This window comes from Daphnia magna, linkage group LG3 (assembly GCF_020631705.1).
Source record: "Daphnia magna isolate NIES linkage group LG3, ASM2063170v1.1, whole genome shotgun sequence".
Lineage (NCBI taxonomy): Eukaryota > Metazoa > Arthropoda > Branchiopoda > Diplostraca > Daphniidae > Daphnia > Daphnia magna.
In genome coordinates, this window is record NC_059184.1 from 5,005,955 (window position 1) to 5,024,216 (window position 18,262).

At 41.5% G+C, this 18,262-nt stretch overlaps 1 protein-coding gene across 1 annotated transcript in view; it reads left to right on the forward strand.

Moving 5' to 3' along the window:
• Positions 1-4,987: 4,987 nt before the first annotated feature.
• The window catches only part of LOC116919388 (eyes absent homolog 1), a 40,145-nt gene continuing 26,870 nt past the window's right edge, over positions 4,988-18,262 (forward strand). The window contains exon 1 of the mRNA XM_045171509.1: positions 4,988-5,826. Coding sequence (XP_045027444.1) covers positions 5,764-5,826 — 63 coding nt within the window. The 5' untranslated portion in view covers positions 4,988-5,763. The remainder of the gene's footprint in view (positions 5,827-18,262) is intronic.

The window sequence follows — 18,262 nt, forward strand, 5'->3', positions numbered from 1 at the left end:
GTGTATGTGACCAGCCAAATTTTACAGCGAAGGCAACGGAAAATCGTTGTTGAATGAATTCAGCTGTATCCATTGGCTAACGAAAACAAAATGACGCGATCGACTTACTAACATTAGCCTATCCATCAACTTCAAATTTGTGTAAACTGTCAAGGGAATCATTTCGTTGTGTCATTCAGCTGTCGGATGTATCCGAAATTTTTTAAAGCCCATTTTTCATTTCTATCTGAGCATTGCCATTTGCGAATAATTGACTTAATTTCCACATCAACCATTGATTAGCATTAAGCAATTGGTAAAACCGTAAAGTCAAGTTCGTTCACCTTCAAAATGATTTAATCCTTCCGTCAAAGAGGTATTTGATTCACCATCCTATTGGAAAACAAGAAATAAATATTATGCGTCGCTGAAGCATAAACAGTAAAATGGAAAAAAATAATAAATAATAAGAATGGAACTTGGGAGTAGAATTGAAAAAAGGGAGGAGATAAAATGTTGTCGGTTGTCCTGTCCGATGTAAACCCGAGAAGCGACGAGGAAGAACCGTATAGGGAGACAGAAGAATAGAGAAGGGGGATCCTGGTTCCTTCCTTTACAGTTGGCTGAACACGTCACGTTCGATTACGTTGCGGTCATCGTGTAAAATCCAACGAACACACCAGTCGAACGAACAGCTATCTCCCTTTCTTGCCCTTCGCTTGCTGCTATGTCTTCTTTGTTTCCCAGTGGGTCCGAGTTAGGTAATTGAAACATGGCCTCGTTTCCTCCTCTTCGATGCTCACGGTCGCCATTTCGACCCGCCCTCCTGTACCCTCCCATTTCATTCGACTAAGAAAATTCCATGTTTTTTTTTCCAACTTCAATAAACTTTTTTCTGTTATTTTTCCCCCGTGTCTTCCATGCCACCACTGATGGATAGCCTACTCTTGGACTATTTCCTCTTTTTTTCCCACAGGTTTCAATTTTTTCTAAAAATAACAAAGGGACAAATAATGTGGAGTACGGGCCAGTCGTATATGCTCATACAGAATACAAAATATATTTTCATTCAAACTGTGATTGTATCGATTTAAACCGCCATTGTACTCTGGAACTATATACAGCCGTTAAGTTTGGCGTTTTGCTATCCTCCGCAAACAACGTGCGCATCATGTGTGTCGTCGCTCACAGCATAGATGGCTGTTGGCGGAAACCAGAAAGAATTGAGCAATCGAGCCGAATACCAAAAAATATAGATAACACAAATTCCTGATGTCCATATACATGTCTCGATATTCCAAAATCTTTGAAACGGTCGTACATTACCAGCCCACGCAGAGACTATAGGCCATCATGTAGTCTACATAGACGTTGTTCTTGTCCATGAAAATAATGGAAGGCCTGCGTTGCTTTTGAAGGATTGTGTCGAAATAAAGGATGATCAAATCTTTCACAATACATATATAGTAAATAACACATTTTCAACTTTATTAAGCTTCGTTCGCTGTTGGCTTACAATCAAATGCAGAATGCCCTACCAAACTTCAGCCCCGAAATGCAGTTTCCATGTTTCTGCTAGACGTTATGTGTCTTAAAGGATGAATTCCATTGCTGCTACTACGACGTACCTTTTTTGATAGCTTTATCTTGTTTTGGAGTGTTTTGGGGAGCTGAAGAGGTGTGTTCATGAGCAAGTTTACAAAGAAACAGCGTCTTTTCAAAAGAGAAAGGATGATCAAAAAGAGAAACAGAGAGGATTTACTTATTGTTCAGTCTGTGAGCCATAGTCCATGAGGGCACTCATTAAAGTATTAACCGCTCTCGGTGCATCCCACTGTAGTAAAGCGTTGATGTCTGGTGCTCGACGACCCGTCGCCAGCTTAAGCTCCCGTCGCCTCCTACTCATTCAACTGTTTTTTTCTTCCTCTTCAAGCCGATTCCAGATATACGCAAATATGGCATGTATTATCCAGTGTTTATACCAGACACAAGATGAGGCTATCAAATGTAAACAGTTCGATTAATTGTTTTATTTCATAATGAACTAATTAGAGAACTTCATGTAAATGATACAATATAGAGAGACTAGGATAGGGAGAAGAACCAACGAGTTAGTTTTCTGAATGTTTTGCTATTTTCATGATCTAAATTCTTAACAACTGAAGGGCTTGGCGGCGTATGGCGTGTATTATTAACAGCTCGATTGAATTGGCCACATTAAACGTCGCCGAGTATTTTGGAAGTCCCTAATCTCCAACACTTGGGTGGCTTCTGTTGTCGGTCAACGTCTGATAAAGACAGCTGCTGAGTTGAAGGCTTTCATTTCCATCTATATGTAGACTAATATGCACAGCATGTTATGTGGGTGTATAATGAAGGCGATCGGTCATACCCCTGTTTTTACAACGAACAAAGTAGCCTATTAATACTATCACTTTTATCTAGTTTTTGTATTTTCACCTTTTTGTATAGATCTTTGCAAAATAAAACAAAAGATCTGCATAGTGTTTTGGACGCAATTTTTGCCGTTTTAATTACTTTGACATTTTGTAGCCAACTTAAGTAAATTTGTAATTTGATTCATTCGATCCACGTGACCCTGTCAGCTCTTGGCGGCATTACTAATATGAAATCGCAAAGGAAATCCAGCAGTTTCCGTATCGTTCTCTGTTGGGACCTAAACTTAATGCCCAAAGCAACTCCCACACAGGGTCGTGTACATGGGCATTGGGATCGAGCTGCTGGTAGCAATTAGCGCGTCTATACATCTAGGTATATGCATCCGAGTGTGTGCTCGTCACTGGAGAACTAAACATCAAGGCTCTACTGGAGTGATGCGTACATGTCAACATCAGCACATATTCAGTCACATGCACAATATTTCTGCGGTGGGAGGGCCTCCTTAGCCAATATTAATACCCTAGACGTTATCCTCCTCTTTGAAGTGGCAAGGGGTTGGACAGCCAGCGTAGAAATGGTAGGATTGAAAAAATAGAGGGGTGAGATACAAGTGCTCATGTCGATCGTAGACCCCAGCGTGCCTGACACCTGTCATTCAAATGCCAAGCACAGCCCTTCTTCACACACAGGATTGTTCACACTCTCCAAGGGCATTTATTATTAACAGGTCGGAATTAGCGGAAATTGTTTTCGTTTTTTGTTTTTTTTTTTTTTTTTGTTTTCAAATGTTTTTAACAGACCCAAGAACAGTCCAAGCCTTAAAACTCGATAAATTTGCTGTCGTTTCTTATTTGTTTTTTAGTCTGCTGGCTTATAACAACAAACTAGTCCTTTTGTCCCTCTATAGGGCCTTATGGAAATAATTACTAATTCGTCGAGTAAAACCTTGCGTGGATGACGTAAATATCTGTTTTCTGTATAAGCAATTGCGCACATTAGTCTAGGCAAAAAATGATATGATAGGATATCTTCTTCTTTGTTCCACTTCGGTGCGTTCTAAAGACTGTCAATGTTCGTAAAACACATTCCAGCTGGAAACGTAGCGTATTAGTTGCATTCTCTGCTATCCGGCTGAATATGGTATGCCGTTTTCCGATCTAACTTGCGTTCCCCGAGTCAGAAAAAAAAAAGAGAAGCCTTTGATGTTGTTTCCGTCGACACACATCTCACGAAACAATGTCTTTAATCGAGCTTCTTTTCTTACAAGAGGGTAAGGGTCCTGCCATTTGACAAGGGGGAGACACAAGACTGCTATCAGAATCCTCAAAAAGTATATGTAGCCTATAGCCATATAATAGCCTGGTACATTTCATATGGGTGATATGTCTGCCATATTGGTAGCCTTACATAAAGAGACGATAGGCAAAAAGAGATGTGTTCAACGATGCTCTTCTTATATAGCCTATACGACCGGCGATAAGGAAATGCACGCATATAGTAGGCTATATTTTGATGGAACGATAGCTTGCCGGAAGTCTGTCTTTGGACTTTGGATTCAATGCTGGTCATGGCGGCTTGTTATTCGCGACGCGCGCTACGATAGTTCCATCGGAGACTTATATACATATATAGCTATAGCTGCTGTCACTTGTATTGTGTGCTGTGCATCATATCAGTACTTTTCAGCTCGTATGGATATATGTGCGCATATAAAAATATCTCATATATTAATACCCGCTACGGAGGTCACCCCTTTCTTCATCTCGGGTTTCTTATTCTGTTGCTGTCCCTCCAAATGCCCCATTGTCGTCATTTTCCTTTTTTTTAATTTTTTGTTTTTTCTTTGCATGTAGTCTTTTTTTTTCTCATTTCGTCGAAAACCCAAAAGGTTAGCTATATATGTAAGCGACGGGAAACGGAGTCTTCCGGGCCGCCAACATAGTGTGCCCGTTTCGTTTACCATTGTGAAAGAAAGATGTGATGAGAAAACAATGAAAACAAAAAGGCCACCAAACAAGTCAGACCACAGTGAAGCGCATTTTTTTCTTCATGTTTTTCTATTTTTCTCATCAACTTTTGGGTTCCGTAATTCTCTTAGGATCAGATTGTTATTCCATGGTTGGCGTTTTTACATTGAACGATAGTGTCTAACGGTTCAATTTAACTATATTTGCATCTTCGTATCATTGGGAGACGGAGAAAGCACATCTAACATTGCAAAACAAATTGCATTTGTCACGTCTTTTGTTAAGTAAAAAGACGTGGGCATATCTGAGGGCATAAGACAACTTTTCGATGATAATGCCACAAAGGAAAAAAAAGAAGGCGTATATATAGCTGGATAACACACATACACGAAGCCGTCGTCGCAATCGTTTACAATACAAAATAACAACAATGCATCGATGGATTTTGTGGAAGAGGAGGCTAAAGAGACAGCGGAGCACTGGATAGGTTCGCCCGACTGCCGACACGCCCATATGATGCAAACGTCACTGGAACGGAAAGCGGCACGATTGGTCGATTCCCCCAGAGAGGTATGGCCAGCTTGATGACACGGCAACGGTGAAATGCCGGACGGTGTGCTCCACCTCCCTGCAGTTGTGTCGGACTAAGAGGCCAGCAAGGAACACAGCAAAAAGTAAGACACAAACCAACATCATCTCAGACATCATCGAGCGCATTTGTGTGTTGTCAGTTTATTTATCCCAGCACGAAAAACTTGAAAAGACGATACAGCAGTTGAAAACAGACATCGCCAGACCTGTGCATCAAACAAGAATTTTTATTTTCGTATCTCATCGTACACAATTGAACCAGTTCTTTGCTGCGCCAGTGCGTTCACCTCCTTCTCCTATTGATAAACGACGGGTCAACGTTGTGTGCATGTAACATCCAGTCTCTTCTGTTGAGCCATTTGTTTTGAGTGTGTGCATCTTATTGTTGTGTTTTTTCCGCTCCTCGGGCCCATGAAATGCTGAAACTGGAACAGTCACGCAGCAACTTGTGACTCACGCTGCACAACGACGACAGCAGCGTTAAAAACGCAGAGTTCGACCAGGCGGGTAACTAGATCCCGTTCATGAACCGTCTCCATTTCACCGCCTCTTCAACGTGAAGAGACGCATTTAGCGCTTGACGTTTCTTGTCTATTGTCCGTCGTCAGTTGAAAACGTAAATCCATACACCCAGTGCTTCAAACGCAAAAACATCATAGGAAAAACAAAGAACTGGCTAAAAACAGTTGATCGACAAAAAAGAGTCTTCCACTTCGCGATCGTCTTTTGCATTCCTTTTGCGAGGAGTGCGCGGATTTCAAAATAAATCATTGCTGCACAGCGTCTTGTTTGAATAGCCTAACTCAAATTCACGAGTGTTGGAATCATGTTGTACAACGTCGCCTACTGCAGTAACTACTCGCCTGTCAATTACCATCATCAGCAACAGGTATGTCGGCTTACCGAAGCCCTTAAAACCATTCTCACCATAGCAAACTAGCTAATAACACTCTTGGATTCCACGAAATCATTAAAACGCACACAAAAATCACAACTGGTGTGAATGACAGAGTTTTGTTATCAAGATAACGTGACGCATAAAATGTGACATTTTCTGGCAACGGGAGATAATGATCAGACCAATTTTGCTTAGCACCGTCGTGATGTCATTGAAATATTCGTTTCAAAAATTGACATCTGCTTTGTTTTCGGCCACTCAAATGACGTTTTGTCATCTCGGTCGCAATTCACAAAACAGCTGGTCACTATCGAAGCTTTTCCTCTTGCTGGTCTGCGCTTTTGTGTGTATGTATGGTTAGTTTGCTCTGTCGGCAGCGGTAGCTTCTACACATTTTCGTGCTGCTGCCTTGTTGGGCAGTATAGACAGGGACTATAAGGAAGGTTAGGACATGCGGTCGAAAAAAAAGGGCCACCGTTTGATGAATCAGGACCATGTCAACATTACAACGCCCTGGTAAGTCAACACACTGATGCTCCTGCGCCGCGTAGTCATCAGCAGCCCCCTACATAGAACATGGCCGTTATTTCATCACGTTCTATAATAGAGTCAATAAAGCCGAGACCCCACACATTATCAAAACGAATTACATTCGAAGAAAATAAACCTGAAAGAGCTTCACTCTTACGTTTAGTAAATGGTTCACAGTTTAGCGAAATAGATGTGTGAAGTGTCTTGTTCACGCAAAGAGTCGAGAGGTGAAGGGTGCTGCATCTATCTTTGAAAGATGAAGTATATTTCAAATGAGAAATTTGATCTAACGCGCAGTTGTACGTACTGTAGATGGCCACTCTCCACAGCTTGCCCGTCAGGATCTAAGACAAAACACGCATTCCACATGAATCTTACTCGTGGTGCCAGCATCAGTTTTTGGGTAGGAAACTATATGGGCTAGAACTCAATAAAATGCTGAATTCAGTGAGTATATTTATGTCTATAGATCGAGGCCATACGGAACCGTTGATCTAGAAAAGAGAGGGCGAAATGTTTGTGAATGAAAGCATCTGTATGTTGAGGCGAAAAGAGAAAAGATATGAGGGCTAAACATTTTTTTTTCTTTCCTCCGTGGTACGACAATGTATGTACTTTTGCTAAAATGCTGGTCGATGTTTCCCTAGCAGGAAAAATAAAGAGAGAAAGAGAGCTAGCTCGGGCTAAATAGCATTCATAAAAGAAAGACGAAGGAAAAACTAGAAAAAAAAGAGAAAGAGCAAAAGAAGAGAAGAGAAAAAAAAAGGCAGCAGTGGTAGTCTAATAGATGTACGTAGAATTTGGGGCTGTAGAGCCAGTGTTGACCGCCGCCATTGGGGTCCATCAGCAAACATCATCCATTGTCATGTGGGGCGGTTGCTCTTGTGTGTACTTTTTTTTTTCTTCTTCATTTTTTTCCCCATTTTTTTCTTCTCCTTATTCTTCCCCGCCTCACTATATCTGTGCTGCTCTTTTCTCTCAATCTCTTACATTTATACAGCCACAGCAGAATGGCCAACCATCTTTTTTTCAAACATTCTACAACAGTATACTCGTTATCGAGATTATTGGAATATTAGTTTGAGCCTTTTGCTTGTGGCCTAATTTTACTCGTCTTCTTCCATATCTTCCAATTGCAGTTTAACTCTTTATTCTTTTATCCCAATAATATAACTGAACTAAAGACCTTTTCCTTGTTTGCAAGCGGGACTATTTACAACTCTCTGTTGACACTCCTACGCTCCCAGTAATGGTTCCAGCATAGCTCTCGATTCCCGTGTCCCCCTCTTTTTTTTATGTTCCCCTTTCTCTCTAGACAATATAACATTCGACTCCAGAATAAAATGGAATGTTAGCATTCTCTCTGAAGTTGATTAATTCATGCTTGTAATCGTGTTATTGCTCCGGCTTTATTGGCATACTTGTCGACTTGTTGAAATCGTAATACTACTACCGAAGATACTGCAACAGATTAACTTTTTATTCTCTCTTGTTGTCTGAATTGCTCTTGTGAATGAACAGTGCAACAGCAGAGAATGTTCATTTCGTTATATCAATGGCATTCTCCACATTGGAGGGGCACTTTGGTCGTTGATCTATTACAAATCAGGAGCGAAAAGCATAGCCAAGTACTTCACATTTTGTATTGTCGATTCGACATCGTTGGCCGTTTTTTTCTTCTTTCCCGTCTCCCTCTATAGTTGTCTTTTTGTCCTGTTCAGCTTTTTCTCTGTAAATATGATGTTGGAGGGTATGTATCTGCTCAGTATATAGGGACTCCATCGTAAGAGGCTCTCGCTGAGCGCCCTATTGTGTATAATGGACCCTCTCATCTATTCATAGACCCCGCCGGTTCAATAGACATGATTCAGGAAGGGCCCATGTCGACAAGCTCGTCTGTTGTTGCTGTTCACTACCTTAGTTTAGACTATAATACATAACATGACGGGCACAAGAGCAAACAGCATTAGTTGCCCTAACAGCAGCAACAAGAACAACAACGCCAAAAGCTTTTCGAACAGTACGCCAACGATGTACTATTATAGAATACAAATGCCAAGAAAAGGCGAAGAAAAAAGAAAATATATGCCATTTGTATTCATACAAGTAAAATCTTCAGCCTGTAATAGGACAACAAAAAAATCTTTTGTAATTCAATGGCTTCCGTTTGTGTATAATCAGCATTGCTAAAAGCAACCGCTTCAATTTTTTTATGGCTTTCCTTTTTTTTGTGAGTTTGCTTGATGATAGGCATTGCAGCGTAAAGTGTGCACTACGTTCATGTTAAGAAGCATTCTCTTTATTCAATGGTATATACAGCAGATAAAGAATCCTATCGGATATAAGTAACCCGTTATTAAAACGTCATTAACCCCCCGCGTGTGTTATAAACAACAAACGGAAAACGAAATCTCAAACTTCTTTCGCTTATCCATCCAAACCCAATGACTTGGCACACATTTCACATTGTCCTATTCAACCTCCGAATAATTGGCTTGTTTCCTTGAATTTGAATGAAACTTACCCGTTTTTTTTTTCTTCTTCGGTATTATACGTATAGCTGCACTGGTACATTCGTTAGCAATAGATTCGCTCGTTTCTGTTTTAGCCATAAACAAATTGGCCTTCGCCCTCAAACATTTCCCCTTTTATTTCGCGTAAGGTTTGCGTTGCATTATAGTCTATGAAGACCTTAACAGAGACATAAAAACTCATCGCCGCTGCTTTTCACAATAACGCAGCATGTGTTCCACCGTGTGTATAGCTCATAAGTGTATGGGGTTTGTATACGAGGGGCTGCCCCCAATCTGCCATAGTGTTAAAGCTCAGAGGGAGGGAGTGTACATGGAAGCTCGCAAGCACATTTTCAATGATCAGAGGGGCGTGTGGAGGGGCAACCCGGCGTGAAATGGCCTCAATAGAGGCTTTACACATCGGTTGGTCTCTCTCTTTATGTATTGTTCCTCCTCACCCCACCTTATCCGCCTCACAGGTTTTCTTGTGTGTCATGGCCCCCCTTTTTTTCAATAACGTACCTCACCTTTTATTGAATTTTTTTTTTCCAAAGGGAATTCTGGATTTACAGATTTACAGTAGTAGGCCTCCTTTATAAATTCACTACATACACAAAGGTAAACGTAGTTATTGTAACCACCAAGACGAGATTGCGAGCACCTGGACCAATCGGGCAGAGGCTATAGGCCATCTGAAAAAAATGTCATCAGTTTCATCGAATCAAACGTCTTCCTATAGATGGTCTAAGTCAATGGTTACTCCGTGTAAAGCAAAATAAAAACAGCATTATAACATGCTTGTTTGTAGGTTACAAAAATCGAATTTTTCTTTTCATATCGATCGGTGCGTTATTAATCTGGTTCCACTATAATAGGCTGACGCTGATGGCGTACATCTACCACATCTTCTCTACAATATAGGCAACTTTTAGGGTGGGGGGGCACGTTTGTTGGTGGGCGCATCATCCAGCGGGAACGAAAATGATGTGCGCTCCCTCGTTACGTGCTGCAGCGTGCTTTCCACGTCTCATATGTCACGTGGGAAGGAGGCGCACCGAAGTTTGGAACCCCCCTTAGTTCTCTTCTTTTTATTCTCCCTGTACCTTCCACACAATTTCCACATACACAACCAAAAAAAAAAAAAAGCCGAAGCGAGTAGATGAGAGGTGGCTGCTGTTGGCCTGTTTGATGGCTGTCATCCTTTTTTTTTTTTTCGGGGTCCCCTCTCGTAGATTCTTCATCCCTTGTTTTTGTTGTTGTTCTCGCTCTTCCATACGAGCTGCCGTTGGCTTGAGCTGAGGCCTCTTCGCGTAGCTCCCAACAGCTATAAGAATAGGGAAATAAATAAAAGGAAAGAAAGAGAAAGGAAGAAAGACAAACACACACACTCACACAAGGAAAAATAGAAAAAAAAGAAAGAGAGAGAGAAAAGAAGAAAAGAGCGACGTCTACACTTTGGACCGCGTCTCTTTCTTAATGAGTGTCGATAATTCACCCCGAGCCACTTCCTTCTCCCTCTTTTTCTTCCTTTCTTTGGCTTTTGCTGCTTTTTTTTTTACAGCTGGGCGCCCATCACAAATCAAACCGGACTGGAGAAATATTTTCCCGCGGACTCTCCGTCCTCTCTGTCCTCTCTGTAAATATGCGTGTGTCGTTTGAGATGCCATGGGATCCAAGAGAACGGCAACGTGGGTGTTCCGCTATATTTTCCCGTTATAGACATTCACGGCGAAGCTATGGCTATATAGCAAGTTTATTCGAACAAAATGTTTAAAGAAAACAGGTTTCGCTGCCCTTTTTAAAAAAATGTTTGTTACTCGGCCGATCGATCCGTGTCAGCTGTAGAGCTCACGACGTATTTCCTCCCAAACCTCCTGCGTTTTCGCCACACCCCTGATCACTGGCTCACGGATTATTTGCCAATTTTCAAATCGCAAGATCCTCTTCTGTAAAACAAAACAAGAATCCAGGATAAAGATGGCAGTTGGAGGGGGAAATGACAACATCTAATTCGAGGAAATGTGTTTCTTATTTTTCTCAGTTTCTTGGCTGGTCCAGAAAAAACATCCTGGCATGAATATACTCACCACCATTTCACTTCCTGGTGTCGGACAACTGAAATTGCCTCGTGTGCCGATCATTCGATGACTTCCTTTTCTCCCATTCTCCGTTTTCTCTATCTTCCTTTTTTCGTGTGCTAGCAGTTGCCATCAGTTGATGCCTATCTCTCCGGAGTCCATATATTCATCCTCCTCCATATAGCCTCATTCTTTCTTTTTCAGTCTCCACCCACAAGAAAAGATCGCCAGAGATATGCGCCTAGGTTTAAAGAGCGGACCTCTATCATCCGAGTAGCCTCAGCTATAGTTCTTTACCAAACCCATCGTCTCACACAATTCCCGGTCACAATCTGCGCTTTTGCTGCACACATACAGGTGTCGGTTGGCGCCGTAACTCTTCCGGTCGGGTTCGTTCAAAACCCGCGCCCTAGACAAACACAAATCCATTTCCTTCCTAAAATAATAAGACGAAAAAACAAACAAAACACAAACGGAAGGAGGTGAGCCAAAAAGTAGCTCGAGAATCTTAAAACAGTTACTTTAATCTTCATTTAAGCACTCCCTCAGTGTCCCCAATGATATGGAAGGAAGAACTGACAAACACAGCTACTAAGGCCATACATCTTGAGCTGAGCCCTTGTCTTGATCTATCGATCCATTCTACGAGTAGGCCCGCACTGAATAGACTCTTCTCTCACTGGCTTTTTCCAGTAGTTTTTCTTTTCTATTCTTCCCCCGTTCTTAAAAGCAAACAAAGATGAGTTGCGATGTTAACTGTCCCTGCTCGTAACGTACCTCGTGTCCCGAGAAGTCGTCGTCGACGTTTATTCCCCTTTTTCGATATGTTTTATGGTCGGGCTGCCGTATACATATCCGGGCGCGTCGTTAACACACAAATAAATAAGAGGGGAGGAGGGGAAGAGGGATAGGTAAAGATGTACGCAGTTTCTACAGAGAGGTTACAATGTACTAGGAAGGTTACAACGCGCTAGGAAAATCAGACAGAGAGAGAGAGAGAGAGAAACCCCCTCGAAATGAAAACCCCACAGATGTTTCATGGGACACATCGGATGAATCTCATTACCGCATTTACGGATGGATCATTAATTTCATGTCGGTGCGTCGTACAAGTACGTTACATGCGCTCGATGCGACGTATTGTACTCACATCATTAGCGAAGTTCGTCATTTTTCGCCATTTCTTTATTCCATTTTTTTTCTCTAGCCATTAATAGCGTCGACCCCAAATGTCAATAATGCTGGGAATCCTCTTTAACTTGTCCTTCCGTTATTTGTTCGTGTTTGTCAGACATGATTTCAATAACCTCCATAACCTTCCTAAAGATTTGTATCTCATTTCAACCCGCAGACCAGAAATATCTTGATTTTCACAGAAACATACAAGACTTTTAACTCGAGAGGAGTGTATCTGCTCGGCTACGTAGATTTCATATTTCAAAAAAAAATGGGAAAAGCAACAAGGTGAAAATCAAAACCAAAAAGCCAATCGTCACACGAGAAACTGTTTCCTACTTTTTCATTCGTTCTCCTATCAAGAAACGTACTAATTCTTTTCCTTTCTATCCAAACGCAAATCACCAGGAAGAACTATAAAGCTTCTTTATTCACGACCCAAAACGAGTTCCGTCGACCGTTCACAATGCGAATCACAAAGCCACTCGTTTTCAATCTTTTTTTGGCTACACTTCCCCCCTTTTTTTTTTTACTTGAATGATCACTTTCCATAGGATTCTTTACCAGTTAAAGGCAACGTGCGTGAAAAATCCCAATGCCATTCAGACGCTATTTATCCGAGAGGTACTTATTCTATATTAAGCCTTTTCACACTGAACGGGGATAGTCAATGAAAACCATAAGACCGCCAATTTTGTTTTGTTTTGTTTTTTTCTGAAAAAAAAAAAAGGATCAAACAAAAGCTTTCCATTCAAGGAGATGCAGCCGTTCAAAAGTGTAGACTGCATAGTTTCGTTTTGTTGTTTTATGTATGCTTTATTTTGTTACGGGTATGTTGCGTGAGAAGGTGCCGAGACCATTTCATAAAAATCCCATCCATCGAAAACAGCATGCACAAATGATTTTGTTTACCTTTTGAACGCTTACATCGCAAAAAGTATTAAGGACCAGGGCAAGGAAAATAAGAAGCAATTAGCATGTTGTTGATTTCTATCCGCTTGAACGATCATAGCTACTTCTTTCATCCTCTCTTAGGTGTCTTCTTTTACCTAGAAGACGATGGCTCTTTGACCGCATCCCAACATTTTCTCTTTCTTCTTCCACTTCTTGCTTTTCTTTCCATGACGTGATGCATCAAAACAAACAGACAAATGTGTAAAAGTCCCCCCTCTCCTAACACTCACACACACACACACACACACACACACACAAAAAGGAATGGGAGAAGCCCAATGAGTCTAATCCTCTCGTTGGTGGACGTTGGTCTTAATGCTGGCCACCGTCGGAGTGCCGGCCTCTTCACACGTCGGCGTTTTGTGTTGACTGGTGAACGCTAGTTCCAGTCATCACGTTTGTCATTGGTCCCAACACACTCGCATTTTTTTTTTTTCACCTGTCGGTTCGTTTCTCTTGAAAGTTTCTTTCGTTCTCTACCTGAACTGTCGGACTTCGCGTAGTCATTTCATCAATGCCCAGCTTTTATTTTTCCTGCCTCCTAGTCGTTTTACCTTATCCAGATGACCTTTTCTGTGTTGTTGTTGTCATCATTTCTCCCGGGTGTCCCTCGTCAACCGGCAGGCCGGAATGCAGGTCCATCCAATAGTTTTCAGTTCTTTTCTTCTCTTTCCATCTGGCAGGCAGCAAAAGAAGACGAAAAGAAAAGAAAAACTTCAAAAAATAAATAAATAAATAAAAAGCCGAATAAGACAGAGTAGGAACACGGATTGTTTATCTAGGCAGTTGGTCGTGTCGAGAGCTGATCAAACATGGATTTCGGACAGGAGTTGTTGCCTATCTCTTTTTCTTCGTCACGACGAAAAGCTTTGGATTTTTTTGGTTTTTCTTCTTTGTGCGTCGGCCGTGCGTTGACTACGTACACGAACCAAAACCAAACGATCGTCCCATGCAGGCAAATGGCTTCGAATGCCCACCCTAACAGGCAACCGTTTGTATCCCAGGTGGGTATGCTAATTAATGATGCAACTGCATAAGCGTCTGTCACGCAGAAGGATTGAGCCCTGCTTGCTGCTCTTCGTTCGAAGCGTTCAGGAGAGAGAGATGGGGTGAGAGGGTGAATTAATGAGCATGTCAGTCGCTCCTCTCTTCGAACGCTTGCGACTTTCTCTGCTGGACATTTTTTTTTTCTTCATTCTGGTCGTTTTTCTCCCCTTTCTGATTTGTCTCTTTCGACGACTCGTTTCGTGGTTTTCGAAAGTTTGGGTTCGTAGACAAGAATTGATATGCAACAAGAAGAAGACACTCGGTTATTCGGTGGGATGGCTGGCCATGTACGAACAACATTCTTTCCTGCTCCCCTACTCCGGTGGGCTTGGGCCAGCAGTGTCTTATGATTATTATGGCTGATTGCTATCGAAAAATAAAGGGGGGAAGACGTCGATTCGGACACTAGATATAGTGGACCTACCGCGGCGGTACATGCCCTACCTACTACTACAACAGGAAGGAAGGAACAAGCTGGCTGAATTTATGGGGTGATCGGGAGGTCAAGTGGGTACCCTTCACCGTCTTCTATAAATAATAACCGGACGTTGAAGTTAGTTGATTTTTTGTTTTTGTTTTTATGTTTGTGGGGTACGAGGAAGTGAAAGGGGGATGTTTATCGTTCAATATCTCTTCGTTAGAACAGCATCACCAACATCAGGCCAGTATATTTTGACACGGATGCTGTACAAGCTACAGATCATCATTCTTTCTTTTTCTTTTCAATCAGTGCAGTTCACGTAATGATTTTAAGAAGAGCTCACTTCACTTAAGAGATTGGTAAAATCAAGCGGTTCGGTTATGCTTCGTTAGATGGCAGTTAAAAAGTTAATCTTTCTATTGAGAAATTGGCCTTATTTCACTGATGTCGTGTTTATTTGGAAATTTATTCATCAGCATATTAGAAAGTAATCATTCAGGCCTATTCGCTGATGATAGTACGACGATAAAAGAATCCAATTTCGCTGGCCAAGTACAAAACGATGTCTCAATAAGAAAAAGAGAAATGCCAAATGTTTAGTGCGAACGTACTAGCACTGTTGCATCATGCCCGACATACCCAATTGCTAACAGAATATATATATTTTTTGAATCAACGAAAGACTCAGGGAAAAGCCTGCGTGATCAAGCGCACTTTGACACTTGAGTGTACACAAGGATGACGGTTCAATTTTGCTTGGCAACTGAAAAACAAAAACAGCAGCAGTTGCCGACGAGACGAACGATTCGCTGATGTGCTCCCGAGTTTGACGGGTCGAAGCCGTCGCTTTGCTGCTGCTTGTATATTCTCAGCTATCAGCTGCTCGTCCGTGAACTTATTTTTCGAAGGATTCCTTATTAAAATGGAAGGACAGATAGACGTGCGATAACCAGCCATCCAGCTAGTCGACTTTGACAAAGTCAGTCGCTTTTTTTTAATGCGTATTATTTCTCTTTAAAAAAAATCAAGACGCAAGGACCATTTTTAAATGTAACAACTCAACATGTGGGCGGCTCACAAAGTTCGAAAACCTTAAAAGCGAAAATTTAATTGGAAAGGGGGGAGTTGAAGGCAAAGGCTAACGTGTAACAAGAAAAGTCTTTTGTCAATTAACCGCAACTGAAGCAGTTTGTTGAAGAAATGAACGGCACACTTGTTCCAGCCAGCTGAATGTAACCCATAAACTCCCCTTCTTTGCCTTAGTGCTGTCACTTTTTTTTTGTTGTTTTCTCTCTCGTTGAGTACAGGCTTTAGTTTCTCGCTTTACTTGGTGCCCGTCTAAATAGTTCAGACCAAATCAAAACAAAACCCGCAATCCATCACAGCGGCGGCAACAGGGCGGCCACGTAACACAACAACAAATTCTTTTATTTCCTTGCGTATAGGGCTGTGATTCTTGCACTTGCTTAAAACTCGACAGGCCTCTATTGTTGGCAAGTGACGCGACAGACTGTTTAAGTCAGTAAGGAAACATGTTAACTATATACCAAGTGAAAACAAGGTGACTGTAACTGTTGAATTGGAACAAAACAAGATGGCATAAGTCCGCAGTCACAACGCTAACTGCGTACGCTGCAAATCCAACCTCTTTACATTTGAAAAACAAAACAAAAAAAACGCGCACATTTTTGATTCGATGCCTTGGTGTTTGAACTTTAAAGTGCTGATGGAACGCCCGTTACCCGAAAACGGAGCACCATTCAACATATAACAAGCAAAGCAATTCGGCCCTCTCGGGTGTGCCATTAAAACGCGAAGAGAAAGAACGAGGGTTATTTAAAAAGAGGAACAAAGAAAGAAAGAAAAAAAAACAACAAATGAAAGAAGCTTTAAGAATCTAGAGCAGTACATTTGAAAAGGGAACCCCCGCAGAGCCTGTTATATACCCCTCAGCTTCTTTTCGTCTTCTTATATGTATATTCTCTCTTTTCTTTTTATCGCCCCGGTTTTTAAGTCTTCCTCTCATCTCGCTATATGTTTTCTCCTGTCTTCTTAAAAAATTCCCCCCATCTCGCCTTGGCTGTCGTTAAAGTCTTGAACTTGCGCATGTTTTCACCGTAGATCGTATAGATCTGTCACCGTCCGAGCGCCTTAAACGAGCCTTTCTATGTGTGGGTCTCACTCCCTCACTTGTCTCTTTTCAGGCCTATCGTTCGTTTTAAGCTTCTTCTTTTTTGTTTTCAAGAAATCAAACACAACTTCAAGGACTCATCTTTTACTGCCGTCCTGCCGTTTTTTTTTTATGACACTGTTCAGTCCACTGAACACCTCGGTGTCCAGATGAATACCCCAGTAGAACGACAATGTTCTTTGGTGAACGACGATTGTCACCCGTAAATGAGTCATTGCTCTAAGCTTTCGTATATGATGCTTATGTGTAATTAGGCCTGTACGTTAAGGAAAGAAATCCACTTTTAGTCTTAGAATTCCCCGTTAATTATTGGATGTTTACTGCGTTTATCAAGCAGTCATTTGTCAGAAGATCTGGACAATAGAGTCGTTGATGTCGGATATATAAACCATAGGCCAACACACTCGTTTTTTTATTAGGTTTGGTATTATATAGTGGGTGTATTATTCATTTCTCTGCCGCCCGGCAGTGATGGAATGTCCGGCACGAAAATCTCCAGCTCTCGTTTAAAATTTTCGTTCCCTTATTCTGTTTCTTGTTTTCTTCTCCAACCCTTGTTTCGGGAAGCATAAAAAAATATATATATAAAAAAATTCAGTTTGGCTTGTAGAGGCATAACAACGACAACAACACACGTGCACGATTGTATATAGCAAGGGAATTCGAAAGAAAACGCTAAGGCTTTACCCACTCCCTCCCTACAAAATGATGGATTGGTATGTTTGTGTATGCGGTCGCATGTAATGGAGTCTGTACACTGATGTACGCCACTTTTGTGCTTAACACTCCTCTCTCTCTCTCTCTAGCATTATGCTAGTGTTGTTGTTGAGTTAAGTTACTATATAGACTTATTTAATACTTCATGTATGCTGAAGCCCGATCGGGTTTCATCGACATGTGACTGCGTACAGTCGCAGGTGAAGTGGAATGGAATTTCTTCCAAAAAGAAAATTACAATAACACGAAACAAATGTAACACGTCGTGTTTTAAATGTGTGTGTTTGTTTCTCGTGTTATGGCAGTGGTGTGTTTGGGGAGAAAGAAAAAAACAAAAGGTGTCGAGAAGCCGAACTGGAGCGATTCCAAACATGGCGATTAGCTCACTCACATCACGAATGCTCACGACGGGGAACAGGTTGCAGCAGTGGCTTAAACATGTGTTTTTTCTTTCGACTTGTAAGTTGTGGAAAGGGGGGACGGGGTGCTGTCAGCGTGCGTGATGTGCGTGTGTTTTATATCCTCGTTGGTTTGCCGATGAATTTCCCCATTATTTTAAGTCGAAACCGCCATGTACAGCAACGCCCTCCCACCCGACGACGTGTTCGACTTGAAAATCGCTTTAAAGTTTTCGGATTTGTTTTAAAACAAATTTTTCTTTTCCCTTCGGTTTCTGATTTCTTTTTCGTATCGCTACGAGATTTATGAGCTTGGAACCGTCGATGAAATTCTATTGTTGCCGTTCGCATAATTGAATGGGGTTTTCTAAGATTTATTGCCATTTCAATTGATCCCGTTT